Source organism: Epinephelus fuscoguttatus, linkage group LG11 (genome assembly GCF_011397635.1).
Source record: "Epinephelus fuscoguttatus linkage group LG11, E.fuscoguttatus.final_Chr_v1".
NCBI lineage: Eukaryota > Metazoa > Chordata > Actinopteri > Perciformes > Serranidae > Epinephelus > Epinephelus fuscoguttatus.
The window spans coordinates 22142674-22159027 of NC_064762.1; the positions used below are offsets into that span (position 1 = coordinate 22142674).

General features: G+C 39.9%; 1 protein-coding gene across 2 annotated transcripts; it reads left to right on the forward strand.

Moving 5' to 3' along the window:
* The first annotated feature begins 2520 nt into the window (after nucleotides 1-2520).
* Nucleotides 2521-16158, forward strand: rbm25b (RNA binding motif protein 25b). 2 transcript variants are annotated; one of them, XM_049590775.1, is made up of 17 exons: nucleotides 2521-2666; nucleotides 3209-3309; nucleotides 3553-3761; nucleotides 5017-5074; nucleotides 5281-5441; nucleotides 5616-5801; nucleotides 5896-5979; nucleotides 8493-8764; nucleotides 9337-9454; nucleotides 9858-9947; nucleotides 10297-10370; nucleotides 10758-10908; nucleotides 11127-11538; nucleotides 12458-12756; nucleotides 12959-13057; nucleotides 13153-13200; nucleotides 15255-16158. In XM_049590775.1, exons 2-17 carry the CDS (start codon nucleotides 3231-3233, stop codon nucleotides 15345-15347), a joined length of 2433 nt encoding a protein of 810 aa, XP_049446732.1. In that variant the 5' UTR covers nucleotides 2521-2666; nucleotides 3209-3230; the 3' UTR covers nucleotides 15348-16158. The 2 variants fall into 2 exon arrangements, with proteins under 2 accessions (XP_049446732.1, XP_049446733.1); XM_049590776.1 differs by having other exon boundaries at nucleotides 12461-12756.
* The last annotated feature ends 196 nt before the right edge of the window (nucleotides 16159-16354 follow it).

Consider the following 16354-nt stretch of genomic DNA (forward strand, 5'->3'; position numbering starts at 1 on the left):
ATACACTACAAGCACTATACTGTGGGTGAGACGGGCAGTAAAATAGCATATTTGTTGTTATTTATTTAGCCACACTATTTAATATACTGACTAAAAGAAGTGTTGACATGATCGTGTAAAAAAGTGATACAAATATTGAATAACAATGGACTGTTTTAAATGTCGGAGTCTATAGCCGCCGCCATGTTACTATGGAGGCAAATGTAAATGTATTCAGTTAAATTAACAGGTAACTTACATCGTTTATTTAGTGGCAGAAAGTATAGGTCTTTTTAATGTCACGGAGGAATATGTGAAACCGGTTGGGTGTGCTTCGTTTCTTCTAGCACTTTCCAGAAAAAAAAACCCGCCTAACGTGACGTCACGGCCTAATATCACGCTTGTCAGATGCAGCCCTCGCGACACAGCTGCTGTGAGCTAGTGCCTACAACAGAGACACCATGGTAACCGACCACCTTAATGTTTAGTTAGGTTAATTTACCAATAAATAAATTATAGCGCCACGTGGACAGATGATGTGATTATTCCCACAATAGGGTCATTGAATAGGATACATTTTTCAAGTAATAGATGTCACAATTAAACTTCTCCACTGATTACTTACAGTAAAACAGTTATTTTTTGTGGTATTATAAGCTTTCTGAGATGTTATCTTTACATAGCCTAAGCAAATGAGGCATTATCTGATTAAATGTGCATTAATCTGCATACATTTCTCGATCGGAAATCCGCAGCAAGGTTCAAACTCATTGTTTCATTTTGTTGATATATTAAGAGTCAAACTTCTACAAAGGGGATTTTGGTCATCTCTTTTTATCACTCCATTAATCAGAAAATACTGTCAACAGCAATTAAAAAAACAACAACATTTTTACCATGTATTTATGAATAAAATGTTATATAAATCAGAATACTAGTGTTACTGAGGTGGATCTCTCTGGTTCAGTATGAACAGAGTATGAGGCTTAGGCTTATTTTTTTGCACATACATGTCTTAGAAAATACAGGAAAGAGAAATTAGAAGTTAAAACATTGTGCAGGAGAGATCAGAAGCCAAAAATGGCTTATGAAGATACCTCCCCTATTAAATAACAACAATCATACATGAAAGGAAAAAAGATAAAAATGAAGATTGCTTAATTGAATAAGAGCTCCAGATTAAGAACTTATACAGAATTGTTTAATATGTACATATTACAACAAAAAAGAAAGAAAAATAAAAATGACAAATGAATAAATGAAATAATATGTATCATAAAATTCTATACATTTTTAGAACAAAAATAAGACACTTGCCTACAGGTGAATAGGGTAATTTTTCAGATAATAGCAATCACTCATCATCTGTGAATATCCCCATATTTATCAGCTAATTACTTATATTAAATGTCCAGTGTGCACTATTAGTGGCACCTAGTGGTGAGGTGGCAGACTGCAATCAACTGAAACTTCTGTGTGCATAGCGTGTAGGAGAACTACAGTGAAAATGCAAATGGCCTCATCTCGAGGTTGGTTTGTCTGTTCTGAGCTACTGTAGAACAACAAGAGATATAAATGTCTCATTGTAAGGTAATAAAAACACAACAATTAGTTTCAGGTCATTATACTGTAACGAAAAACATATGTATGAATATTGTATTAATTTTCTGCCAATAAATCCCCTAAATCCTACACGCTGGACCTTTAAGAATTATTTTTTGTATGACAAGTTTTCCGAAATTGTATATTTAAATAGGCTTTGCAAATGAGGCATTATCTAATTACATATGCACTGTTTGCATTTATTTTCAGAAGAGAAAAGTGAACTAAAAACAACACCTAAATGTGTATCTTGGATGTTTTCTTTCCACTAGTCTGAACGAAGAACACAGTTTGCTTAACAAAGTTATGAACGCAAAATAGCCCAATATCTCAAAATTGACCACTGCATGAAAAAACTATGGTTTCACCCTAGTGTCAACTTTAAAAAAAACAAAACAAAACAAAATAAAAAAACTCTTACATATAGGCTATATCAGGATTAAATGATTTAACAAGGTTAGTAAAACTGGTAAACATCTAGCTAATTTAAAATATTCACCTCTGGTCTCCAATCAATTGATTATAAATCAAATAGGTCATATGCACCAAAGCACTCAGATAAAACACTTGGTATTTATTAGGTGTTTCTAATGCCTCTGCTCCTATCCTTATTATTTTTACAATTTGTTTGTACATTCTATATTATAAGTATGAAAAGTTTTAGGTAAACAAAAAGACCCAACAACATTTAAAAGTACTTTAAGTTTGAAATGGCAACATGATTTGGGGGAATTATGATTATTATAATAATTTTTATCATTTTAAATAATAATAATGATAATAATGTTTACTATTATTTTTAAATTCTTCTTCTTATCAATTATGAAGTTATGATGAGAAATAGTAATATTCTACTACTACTATTAGTAGTACATACATTTTCCAGCTCCGCCCAGCGGACACGTCCCGATGCACAAAACAAACGTGCTTGTAATCTGGTACGTAGTGCGCTTGCGCAAATGGTTTTGAAGGCCTGTGGTTACTAGCCATCGTGCTAATCCAACATACGGGACGTTACAAAGAGTTTCCTCATTAATAACCTTCTGAGAGCTGTTTTCTTCCTTTTGTACGCCACCTAATTCTAGGTATGTATGTATGGACATTTCCATTGTCATTCCGGACTCATATTGAGCCCGCCAAAGTGAGTTTTGCGTGTTAGGTAACATCAGCTCGAGCTAATGTTAGCTTAGCCCAATTACTTGTGCCGGGTAGCGTGCTTCATGCTAGCTGTAGCTAACTAGCTAAACTGCTGTTTTTTGCTAATACATTGTGGTTGAATTATTTATCTACAGCACAATGTGCCACAATAAAACAGAATATTAAGACACCAACTGTGAGGCTGAATGATATTAAGTTAGCGAACGTTAACGTTACTTACTGACCAAAGCTTACTTCAAGTAGCGTTACAGTTGGCTAGCAAAAGTCATAAATCGATGTCAGTTGTGTATGCCAAACTAACGTTACTGACACTATATGGCAGTGCTTTCCTCGGTGTCCTTATAAGTAAAAGAAGCTATCATTTGCATGTGTTTGAAGCGTGTTTCTTATGTTGAAATTACACGGGTCTGCAAGTTTAACATATGTACACATAGACTGCTAATATGCTAATGATCTACTCCCTCATCAGGTTGGTCCAATTCACATCCAGAATGTCATTCCCCCCACATTTAAACCGGCCGCTGTTGCCCCCTCCTGGGATGCCCCCTCAGTTTGCTGGCTTCTCCTCAGGTAAGAAACCCATTGTCAGAGCATGCATGTATTTGACAGCCTCTTTTACTACTGCACTTACTGGGTTAGTCACGAGGAGCTTGTTACTGGAAGGTTTCACATTAGCACCCTCAGATCATAGAGCAACCCACAGTGTCGTAAATTACAGTAATCCCCAGATATGAAGTCATTACTGTCAAGCAAATGATGTAATCCCAGGCTGCTCTGTCCTTAGTTGATGTACATTTCCTTTGGCTGTTGCAGGAGCTCCAATGATCCCAGTCCATGTCGGCATCATGACCCCCACTTCGGTTATGGTGCCGTCTGTGCAAGTAATCAGTAAGCCGCCGATCCATAAGAAGGAAATACTGCGAGCCAAAGAAAGCGACGAGAACAGTGGGCCCACCACTACAGTGTTTGTGGGGAACATATCAGAAAAAGCGTCAGACATGCTGATCAGACAGCTGCTCGCGGTAAGGAACAGGAAAAGGTTTATAGACATAACATGGAATAGACATAACAAGTTATGTAATATTTATGTTATCCAGAATGAATTGTCTTGTCTGGGAAATGTCCACGATTTCTCTGAAATAACACATATTGTTTCTGTTAAGTCTAGCTCGTATTACACGATTTTCATCCCGATTTTGCATCGCGGAGACAATCGTAATCTTTTGAGTGTTCATAAGTGGCGACGTGTTTTTGTCATTGGGATTCTCGACAACTGTGTTACAACCTGTGTGTGCACACCACAAGATTTCTCCACCGAGCCCTTGCTGACAGAGCCCAAGATAACGCGGTGACGTCACCAAACTACGCTTTTTAACTTGGAGACAACACATCGTAAAGGCATGTATATCCTTCCCAGTGTTGAGTCAGATCTGCCTCCAGGGCCTATGTCCAAACACAATGTGCCCCCCGTGATCCTGTGGATGCGCCATTGTTGTGTTTGCTTGCCGGCTTGTCAGTGTTGCCAGATCTTGGGAGAGAAACAAGCAACCAGGGCTGTGGAAACAAGCCCAAAAGAAGCGACGGATATATATAGAGAAAAGCGATGTTTAGAGAGCAAGCCTAAATAAGCAACTCCACTTTAGAAACAAGCCCCAAAAAAATGCAACCCGCAACTACCAATATTTGTAAGTGACATTACAAAAAAACAAGCCCAAAGTCACGGCTAATAAGCGGACCTGGCAACCCTGCGGCTTGTCCTCCTCACATTTCTTCCGTCCTCCTGCATGCTGATGTGGAACGTATCCCACCTCTAATTGGCTGATGCTCTTTGTCAGTTGTGTCACACTTCTCCAGTTTTCTAGCATGCCAGATATCCAGTCCCAGTCGCAGAGGAGGGGGCAACTTGCTTGTAGGCTTGTTCACACATGAGGACTCGTCGTGGCAGACTATCTGCCGACTCACCTCCGACCCAAGGTGGCTCTCAAGATGCTCTGCGACGCCAAAAATCACGGTGAAAATCGTGTAATGTGAACTAGGCTTTACCCTTTCTTCAAGAAGTAAATTTACCACCATCCTGGTTAAGTTTTAATAGATGTAGTTACATTACAGATCACAATACAAATACCTCTTTTGCACACACTGATGCCACATATATTAGTACCATAGATTGTGTGGACATCCTGTTGACTGAATTCTTTGCTGTGGAGTTATTTTATTTTTAAAAATTTACTACTACTTGAATCATGAACCCTTCTTCTCTTTGTGTTCACATTATAGAAATGTGGAATTGTTCTGAGCTGGAAGAGAGTCCAAGGAGCCTCTGGCAAGCTTCAAGGTAATTCATGATCCACTCAAGCTTCATTAGGTCAGGAAAAACTTTCATCCATGGCTAACTTGGATGATCAGCTCTAACTGCACAAGATGATTTCACAAAAACCAACCTGAAATTACTCAGATCATTTGTATCTGTCATCCCGTCAAACCATACATGACCACTGATGAACCTGTTGTTGTGTCTTCCCAATTCAATACCTATTGCAGCCTTTGGGTTTTGTGAGTACAAGGAGCCAGAGTCCACGTTGCGAGCACTGCGGCTGCTTCACGACCTGCAGATTGGAGACAAAAATCTATTGGTGAAGGTGGATGCCAAGACTAAAGCTCAGCTGGACGAGTGGAAGGCCAAGAAGAAGACTGCGAATGGGGTATAATTCTGCTTTAGTGAATTACTGGTGATGAGTTTGATCAGTGTGCCTCTGTTCATTGCCTCAGGAGTAGATTTATCCTTGTTCCAGATCTCTGAGTCTTTGCCCACATCTGAGTTTTATAAAGTAATTTATTGCAGTGATACTGAACTAGGATGTTTTCTGTACTGGCAGAATAAGAAGGCTGAAGATGGAGGAGATGACGAGGAAGAGGTGCTAGATGAGGAGACGAAGAAGAGGGATCAGATTATCAAAGGTGCTATCGACGGATTGATGCGGGAATATGCTGCCGACCTCAACGCGCCTTCGCAGGATGAAGAGTCCCAGCGACGAAAAAGAAAAAAGGAGAAAAAAGAAGAGGTTTGTTTTTGCCTCTGTGGCTCGTACTGTTCTTTTCTTGGAACTTCAGATGTTAAAAGGTGATATTTGATTTTTTTTGTTTCTGTTTCTTCAGGATGACATTAACACTATTGATATGGAGGAGGACAAGAGAGACCTGATTTCCAGAGAAATTAGTAAATTTCGAGACACCCACAAGGTAAAGTGGCTCTTTTGATCTTGTAGTTGACATTACAGGTTTTGGACAGCAGCTGCTCACATAGTTCACTCCTAGAGCTTGCACATCACGTTTACCAAGCTTTTCTTGATCTCAGTAACATGCATACTACGTTACAAATTGGCAGTCCTTTAAATTTAGATCACCAAACTTAACACTTAATTTGCCCCATATGATATTGAAATGTTTCATGTTCAATGTTCAAACACCACAAGTAGGCAGACAGCTAGTATTTTTGTCACCTTTCTCAGGCCTGATTTGACACCTGTGACCAACGTAGTAAACCTATAGGTGTGACTATTCTAGATCCATTCTTCATTCATCACACAAAAATGCATGGAGACGATGTAAAGTTACTTAAAAGCTAATCTATTCATTAAACCCCACCATTATGATAGTGGTCATATGGTGACTAAAGCAAGATGAATCTCAGAGCTTTGGAAAAAGTTACGAGGATAGGATGTAAGTATCAGCCTTTATTTACTATATACATATACTGGGCGTCCCCCTCTTGAGGACTTGCATGGGGGCAACTGCGCTGCACTTTTGTGTGTGTCGGCCAGGGCGTGTGATGCTCTTTATCCAGCCAAACATTTGACAACACCAGTCATCCTCCCAACCTGTCGACCTCCATTCTGCGACATTATTGGCGGTGCCCCGAAAGCTTGAGTCGGTGAACCTGTGCGAGTCCTCTGTAAATGATGGTCTGTCTTAATGGTGTTCATGTTGAAGCACAAGGACTCTTGTCAATAACCACTGCAGTGACTTTGGCTGTAGCTTTTATTATGCTAGTGTGGGGGGGCGCCCTCTCCACAGCAGCACGCTGATCTGAAGACTGACAAGGTACGTGCTCTCTGTGTGTGTCATCGTGTGACTTCTCTCCTCCATCTCTTGCTCCCCATCAGCGTCTTTCTCTCTCTGCCTCTTCTCTTCTACAAGATAGATCAGTGAGAAATGTACAGGACGAAACTCAAGTACTCAAGTCCTGCAATCATGTCGGAAGATTAAACCAAAAACAGGAAAGAACCGAACTGCACAGTTTAAGGACTTGACAGTGTTGTCGTAGAAATAAAAATATTTTTAAGTCAGACCTGTTTCTTTTCCCTTTTCCAGTTTATTTCTGACTTTTAAGATTTTTTTTCTAAAATAAATTCTCCTAAAACAGCTGCTGTAAGAAAAAAACATCAAGATTATAATTTTGCTATTCAGCAAAATAATTTTGGATCAAGTATTTATGCAGCAAGCCCTGGTAGACACTTTACAGAGGTAAGTAAGAAGATTTTAGATTCAACACTTGACATGAATTGAGCTTGAGTCATAAGCATTAATACTTAATCTGAGCTAATAAAGTCATGTTATCGTGTTAAAATTAAATCCTTCCATCCTCTTTCTTGTCTCATAAGTTTCCTTCCCTTGAGCTGCATTACACCCGAGGCTTTTAGATTACTGTGTTTCTTTAAAGACCAGCTGACCGCCTGTGGCTGCGTATGACTGCGATATAGTTCAGTGATTTATATAAAATTGATTTAACTCCACTGCTGTGCTCACTGTACAAACTAAGTGCCCTAAAAGTTATAGAAATACACATTTAGTTTCTTTGTGTTCAGTTCTCTCATTGAGCGTCAGATTCTGTTTTAACTCTAAAAACACTCAAAGCCTCGTGTGTAATGCCCGTAAAGGCAGAATTGGGATGTGTGTGTGCGTGCGTGCTTGTTTGTAATAAGTCGAGAAGAGCTGCTGAAGACTTCTGCAGGGGTAAGACCGCTTCTACAATTTCATTTATCTGTGCAGAAATGTAACTGATGTTCATTATATTCATTTTCTTTATTACCGAATGACATGTTACCCATTGAAGTAAAGGTTGTTGTTTCTGATGATGATAATGATGATGATGATGCTTAAGCAAGACAGAATCCCATAACGTTTTTCCTTGTATACCGTGTGACCTGCTTTCCTCCCAGGCCTAACTTAAAAGGCTTGTAGGGGCAGCGAAGGGCTGAATCCATAGTTCAACACCTGTAAGTCACAAACAACTAGTTCAACAAACGACTGACGCCTGTTTTCTGTTTTTGTTTTTCTTGTGCTGAGAGGAGGAATCTTAAGGAGAGAAAAAGCATTGTCTTTTGCAGCGCCTTTTTCTCGTTATGAATGCCTCAAGTTGAACATGTTCCACAGATCTTTTGAACATTGAAGTGGTTTCCAGTTACATTCTTGCTAAACTGTAGTTAATAGTGCAAGTTTGATGCAGTACACCGTACTGCTTTAGATGAATGATGAAGCTGTCTCTCTGTGAGGGAGAGCTATTTGGTCCTTCCAGGTTTTCCCAGTTAGGATTCCAGCATCTTCTTTGCACTGATTAGCATAGGGCATGTTCCTGTATGAAACCTTTCAAAATCTGGAAACCACTTGATCTGTGCACAGTAGCAAATTGACTGCAGAAGACTCACCAAACCTCGTGTGGCGTCGGCTGAACCTGTCTGTGTTTTGCTCTGCAGAAACTAGAAGAAGAGAAGGACAAGAGGGAGAAGGAGCGACTGGAGTTTGAGCGGGAACGCAGGGAGCGGGAAAAAGAACGAGAGCGAGAAAGAGAGCGGCGGGACCGCGAGAGGGAGAAGGAGCGAGAGAGGGAACGGGAGAGGGAAAGAGAGCGTGAACGGGAGCGAGACAGAGACAAAGACCGCGACCGCAGGACCAGAGAAAGAGAGCGGGAGAGAGACTGGGAGAGGGACAGAAGCCGCGACAGGAGCCCCGAGCGCAGCCGATCCAGGTAAAGGAAAAATCAGCCCAGTTTTGATTGTGATAGATTATCTATCAGGAGCAAGTTTAAAGTGATTTTCATTGATATTGAGCGAAACTAATGGCAGCATGGGAAGTGCTTAGAGCCCTCACTTAAAAGGGCCCCATACATTGTGCAATAACAGCAGTGTTGTAGTGCCATTGCATGTCACACTATGTGATACGGGTCTAATAATGTCTTGGTTGCAATCTCATGTCAGACTGTACAATATCAATTATGCAATGAATCTTTGCACTGTGATCTTACTGGAAAGAAAATGTGCAAGCTGAGCCATCTGTACTGCTCTTGGGTTTGAAGATGCAACAAAATACAAGCTCTGACCATTAGCCGACAACGTTGTAAGTGTACAGATGTTTGAAATTGTATACTCACAGCTTCTAACAGCCCCTACACACCCACACAAGTATTTTCACTCATGATTGATTAAACCTGTGGGCAGATACAGCCCATGCTCCATAGACATCCTCCCATCTCTCCCCTACCTTAAACTCTATATGTTGGTTCCAGTTTAGATTGAAGGATAATGTATTCTGTTTTTGCAGAGAGGTGAGTCGAGACCGAGACAGGGAGAAGAAACGAGACCAGGAAGATGAAGAGGAGGCGTATGAACGCAGGAAGCTGGAGAGGAAACTGAGAGACAAGGAAGCAGCCTATCAGGAGGTAGGGAAGGCAGGGAGGTTACATGGGCTGTGTCCATATAAAACACGTAACAAAAGGAAACGGTATGTACACTGCTTTCTGCTAACGATCTTGCAGTACAACGGGTCATATTTTATAGATGCAGAAATTAACTGTTGGGCACCTATACACCACGTCAGTTACGATGCAAAATGATGATTCATAAAATAAATGAGGATGTTAAAAAATTTTCGGGATCCCCTCAAGATTAAAGATGAAAAGAGATAATTGCACCTTATGTCCAAATGAGACAACCAAGCGAACCAGGAATGTGATGCTTATATTAAAATAACAACACGTTTTATTCTTTTCGCTTGATTTGATGGAACATGATTGTGTTTGATTGTGTTTGATTGTGGCTCACCTGACACTGTTGTGACGACAGCGACTAAAAAACTGGGAGCTCAGGGAGAGGAAGAAGGCACGAGATTACGCCAAGGATGCCGAGAGGGAGGATGAGCGCAGACGAGAAATGGTGAGAGCACATTGAATGACCACTGATGTTCATAAGAGGTGTCCTTAACTTTGAACACAACCAGAATATTACCTAGGTTTATCTTAAAACTAGCAATCATTAATCATTCTTAATTCTACTGTAGGACAAACATAGATGTCCTTCTGGATACAGTTTGAGTGATAAGTGTCCTTTTTAAATAAAACATGCATTAGTAAATGTGCATATGTTAATGTGTTCCCAAGATGGAGACATTCATGTGATTAATTTTGTGTTCATATGATTTTATTTAATAAGTGAGACAATAAAATTTGTGAGCAGAAGTAGATTTATCATCCTGAAGAAATAGCGTGGTCCTGTGTTTCTTTAGGTGAAAGAGGGCAAACGGTTGAAAGAGTTTCTTGAAGACTACGATGATGACAGAGATGACCCCAAGTACTACAGGTGAGCAACAAAAAATGCCAGAGTGCTGTCTTTAATTAAGCAGATTGTCAATCAAAAATAAAAACACATTGTCCTCTGTTAATGGGATTTAACATCTCTTATGCACCCTTTAAAAGCTTCAATTTGCAAATGTGTGATCATGATGTCTAATCAAGTCAGTGTCAGAATTGTTGTGAATTTGAGCAAAACACATAAAGTCTGAACATTACAGCATTAATTTCATTGTTCAGTGTGATAAACCAGAGCTATGTGGCACTTGAACATGTACATATATGAGGAGAAGTGGCAGCAGATGCTGTGTGACCCAGATCTGACTTGTAGTAGCAGATGTAATACTGCAGCTACGGCTATTGTTCTGAAGGCTGTTATTTTTGGTGTGACCCCTAGGGGCAGTGCGCTGCAGAAGCGTCTCAGAGACCGAGAGAAGGAGATGGAGGCGGACGAGCGTGACAGGAAGAGAGAGAAGGAGGAGCTGGAGGAGATCAGACAGAGGCTGTTAGACGAGGGACATCCAAACCCAGACGCAGAGCTACGCAGGGTATGCTTGTGCTCAATAATAATGTGTGTGTTTGCCTTTGTATCTGTGGTGAGTGTGTGTGTGCTGCCTGTTGTCTTTGTGAAGGTCACTTCATCATCCGAGTCTCTTTGCCTCTCTGCACATCTGTGGTGTCCACCTTTCATCGTCTCTTGTCCTTTTCATGTGTTCAACACTGACTGGGTGTTAATCTTCTGCATATCTGCCTCTTATTGGTCCAGATGGAGGAGGAAGAGGAGGAGCGTCTGAGACAACCTCCCATCATCCAGGAGCCAGAGCCCGAGGAGAAACGGGAACGCCACAGGGGTTCACGAGAGCACCGGGAACGCCGGCAGGAACCGGAAAGAGTAGAACCCCGCGCACGGCCCGCCCACTCAGACGACGAGGTGGAGGAGGGCGAGGAGGATGAATTTGACGATGATGAAGATAACCCTGATGTAAAACCGTGCTTGAAGCCCACAATGCGGCCCATCACAGCAGCGCCCTCAGTGTCGTCGGCCAGTGGCAACGCGTCCCCCAACACGCCCGGGGACGAGTCGCCCTGTGGCATCATCATCCCCCACGAGAACTCGCCCCCTGAGGCCCTGCCGCAGGAGGAAAACCGGCCAAAGATCGGCCTCAGTCTCAAACTGGGTGAGTGAAAGAAATGTGTCCTCGCTGTGACATGGACAGGCATGGAGCGCTTGCGCAGAGAGCTAAAACTACCAGTTATTTAGACAGTAATTTAATCTGCAGCTGCTTCAATTATCATTGAAGTCACTCTCCTTAATCCAGTGTCCTAAAAGATTTCCAAACTGTTTTTCTAGATTCTTAAACTGAGTATTTGAGAAAAATGAGAAAATAGCTGGCAGATTAATCTATAATTCAATTGTCTGTTGCAGCCCTGCTCACAGGACTCTTATTGAGAATTCATGTCAGTTGTTACTTAGTACACAGCAGTGCTTCACTGATTCAGCCGAGCGCTGTGCTCCATAATAAAGCAGCAGCCCACAATGTAAGAGGAGGCAAAAAAGGGACTAAACTGCATTGATTGATAAAGCAAATTGTGAAGTTAAACTACCATAGTATCGCCAGATGTCCTTCTAAATCACATGTAGTCATTCTGTTTAAATGTATTAAATGTACTGGTGTAAATCAAAGACAAAGTCTTTGCAGATTTACAGTGTTCAACATCCAAAAAAGGGGCACATCTGTGCACAGATAGTCGCCCTCATGGACCAGAATGCAGAGCTTGCATATCTGTTGTCAGTAGCTTGTGTGATAGAACATCCACATCCATCATTTTAACAACCACCCACCTCACACCACAGTTATGCTCTCTCTCCACATGTACTTCCATTCTAGTGGAAAAACTTATGAAGCATTCTTTATCATATGTATAAAAAGAGCAGCAGCAGAAAAAAAATGTAACTATTGCAACATTAAATGAATCTGAATAGTTTCTGTGACATTTAATCACTGCAGAATAGACAAGTAATCCCATCTGTCTAACTTCAGGTGAACTTTATCATTAGTAAATGAACTCAGTATTCATGAAGCTCCTTGTCCTCAGCAGGTGCCACAGGAAGCCCCAGTCAACCCATCACAGGCAAGAGGAAGAAGCTACCCGTGGACAGCGTCTTCGACAAGTTCGATGACGAAGAGGCAGATGAACAGCCTCGCAAGAGGAAGCTGGTGCCCCTGGATTACGATGACGACAAGAGCCTCGGGGTGGACGGGGCTGGGCTCTCCAGCATAAAGGGGGCCAACACGGAGGAGAAACGCAAACACATCAAGAGCCTGATAGAAAAGATTCCCACAGCAAAGCCTGAGCTGTTCTCCTACCCGCTGGACTGGTCTATGGTGGACACGGTGAGGAGACATGAAGGATGTGCTGTATTACATTGAAGTTGTCTTTTCAGCTGTTTTAAGCAGACAAGCAAATTTAGAACATTATATTAAAAAAGAAATTGCCTAATGTCTGTTACATACTCTAAGTTGTTTGGAAATGGACTCAGATATTAGTACCACTTCTAAAACAAAACCTGTGTCCTCATTCCTGTCCTTTTTATAGACGTTAATGGAGCGACGTGTCCGGCCCTGGATCAATAAAAAGATTATTGAGTACATTGGAGAGGAAGAGGCGACATTAGTGGACTTTGTCTGCTCCAAGGTATTGATCGTGTGGTGTCTGTATATTTGAATTCACTCAGACTTAAAGGGAAACTGAAACCTGAAATGATCCCCATTGTTTTTTTGTCTCTCCAGGTGATGGCTCACAGTATGCCACAGAGTATCTTGGATGATGTTGCTATGGTGAGTAATGTAGCAGATGAGTAAGCCCTCACATTTTGTGTTCATGTTGACTATGTAAATGTCATGGTAGCAGTCCGGCTCTCTATTTTTTGTCATAACTAAATGATGTAAAGGTAAGGTATGTTGGTGTTAACCCTCTTACTTCTCATCAAAATATATCATTTCTTATAGTGTAGTATGTGAGAAATAACATGGCTGAATCTACAAGTCACAGAATAGAGCTGTGCATGATCAATGATAGATCCTGAGAAAGTTTGCTTCGGTGGTGCTGAGTTCTTCAGCGTGACTGTTTCCAACCGGGTCACAAACATTCTCATTTAACACAGGGTTCCTACACCTTAGGGCAACTTAAGTTTAAGACTTTTAAAACAGTTTATTGTCACTCAGAATTAAATGTGGCATATGATATGATGCTATTTTTTAGAGAAAGTATACCATGACATTTCTCAGGCAACTATTCAATGACATGGCATATTTTAGGCATACCATACCATGCCACTTTTTTATACAATGACCTTTTTCAGGTATACTGTTGTCCTATGAAATGACATTTTTCAGGCATACTATAACATGACATGACATGACAGTACTATATGACTACACTATACGACTCTGACTGTAGTATGATTTTTTTAAGGTATAATGTGACGTGACATTTTTTATACTATGACACTTTTTGGGTGTACCATGACATTTTTAGACATACTGTGACATTTTATTGCATACTATATTATGCTATTTTTAGTCACACTATACAATAACATTTTTCAGGCATACTGTTCTACGACATGACATGCTATGACATGACATTTTTAGGTTTGCTGACATGTTTAGACCTTTTTTCAAGATGACATACTAACGACATACTAAACTATGACATTTTTTCATGATTTTTGAAAATATACTGTGACGTTTTTTCATGATTTCGAAAGACATACTATACTATGACATTTTTTCATGACTTCGGAAGACATACTATACTATGATATTTTTTCATGATTTTGGAGGACATACTATACTATGATGTTTTTTCATTATTTCGGATGTCGGATGACATATACTATGACTGTTTTTGTGGTGTTGGACGACATACTATACGATGACCCTTTTTCGTTATTTTTGACGACATACTATACTATGACCTTTTTTTTTCATTATTTCGGACAGCGTATTATACTATGACTGTTTTTCATGGTTTTGGCCGACATACTATACTATGATGTTTTTTCATTATTTCGGACGATATACTATATCATGACGTTTTTTCATGATTTTGGACGACATACTACTATGACGTTTTTTCATTATTTCGGACGACATATACTATGACCGTTTTTTGTGGTGTTGGACGACATACTATACTATGACATTTTTTCATGATTTCGGACGACATACTATACTATGACATTTTGACATTATTTCGGACGACATATTATACTATGACCGTTTTTCATGGTTTTGGCCGACATACTACTATGATGTTTGTCATTATTTCGGACGACATACTATACGATGACCCTTTTTCGTTATTTTTGACGACATGCTATACTATGATGGATTTTTTTCATTATTTCGGACAGCGTATTATACTGTGACTTTTTTTCATGGTTTTGGCCGACATACTATACTATGATGTTTTTTCATTATTTCGGACGATATACTATATCATGATGTTTTTTCATGATTTTGGACGACATACTATACAATGACTCTTTAGTATGATTTTGGACGACATACTATACAATGATGTTTTTTCATGATTTTGGACGACATACTATACTATGACTCTTTAGTATGATTTTGGACGACATACTATACAATGATGTTTTTTCATGATTTTGGAAGACATACTAGACTGTGACCTGTTTTCATGGTTTTGGCCGACATACTATACTATGACCCTTTGTCATGATTTTGGACGACATACTATACATATATGAAATTTTATTCATGAAAATGTATGGGAACCCTGTGTATGGATAAGAGAAGAGATGCAACAAATGTTCCATTCTTCGTGATGTGTAACTGTACATTTTCTGTTTGTCTCGTTTTAGGTTCTTGATGAAGAGGCTGAAGTGTTCATAGTGAAGATGTGGAGGCTACTCATCTATGAAACTGAAGCAAAGAAGATTGGACTGGTGAAATAAGCAAAAACAACCAGTGAATGAAGATCAACTGTTTTCTTTTCATACATTGTGTATAATAGTGTAGTGAAATTATGTCACCCCAAACAAAGCGACATGTCCGTTACAGACTGCAACTGCAGATTCTGCTCATTCTTACATCTGCACCAGTTGTTCAGGTCATGTCATTTTTTTTTTGTCCGACTCCCCTCTGTTTGCAGGTGCTGACTGTGTCGGTGTGCTTTCGTGTAAATACAGTCTGTCATGATTTGACCATGATGAAATCAGTGTGAGAGGAAACTGCTGACAGGACCATTGTTGCGTTACCAGCTAAGGTCTCTTGGTCCTACTCTTACTTTATAAACATACCACCTCACACTTTGTGGGAAGAGTAGTCTTTATTTGAAGTCTCTAATGTGTGAAATCTGGCCACTGATTGTGGGTTAAGTGGACTTTAGAGTGTGCATAACTACAAGGATGTGATCTTTTTTACAGGGTTATTTATTCAGGGTTTTTGACACAACTTCAATTTGTTTCTGTGGATTTTTCAGACTTTGTCTTTATTTTTCCTTATCACATTCCTGACAAATGTTGGCATATTCTCATCCTCAGACCATCTCAAAAAGCACCTAGTTATCGTTTTGAAATGTGTCTACTGACTAAACCCACAGAATATATTTTGGATGGTGACATCCCTGCAGCTGTAAAAGCACACGCGTCATAACCACTATAAGAAAATGAGCTCAGAACAGGGGGAAAATGATGTGAAGTTGTGAGGATGCGCTCCATTTGTTTTTGTATTGGTGAACATTTGAATAAAATTGATTTTTTTTTTATAACAGATTGTAAACCAGTGTTTAATATTCTCAAACAGTAGAAAGTGTAAAACAAAAACACTGATAAATCCACATTAACCAGTGATTGCAAAAGGGTTTAATGCTTGCACTTCCTTTTTAAAATGCAAGTCTCACATAAGAATAGTGATAGGAATTTGAACAAGCTAGACAATAAGTGTTCCTTATTTAAAAATA

What these genes read in the sequence shown, in the direction of transcription:
- rbm25b (XM_049590775.1), top strand. Translation starts at nt 3,231, where the DNA reads ATGTCATTCCCCCCACATTTAAACCGGCCGCTGTTGCCCCCTCCTGGG. An exon ending in CAGACGCAGAGCTACGCAGG is followed by an intron (nt 10,909 to 11,126) that starts GTATGCTTGTGC and finishes TTATTGGTCCAG; the next exon opens with ATGGAGGAGGAAGAGGAGGA. An exon ending in ACTGGTCTATGGTGGACACG is followed by an intron (nt 12,757 to 12,958) that starts GTGAGGAGACAT and finishes TCCTTTTTATAG; the next exon opens with ACGTTAATGGAGCGACGTGT.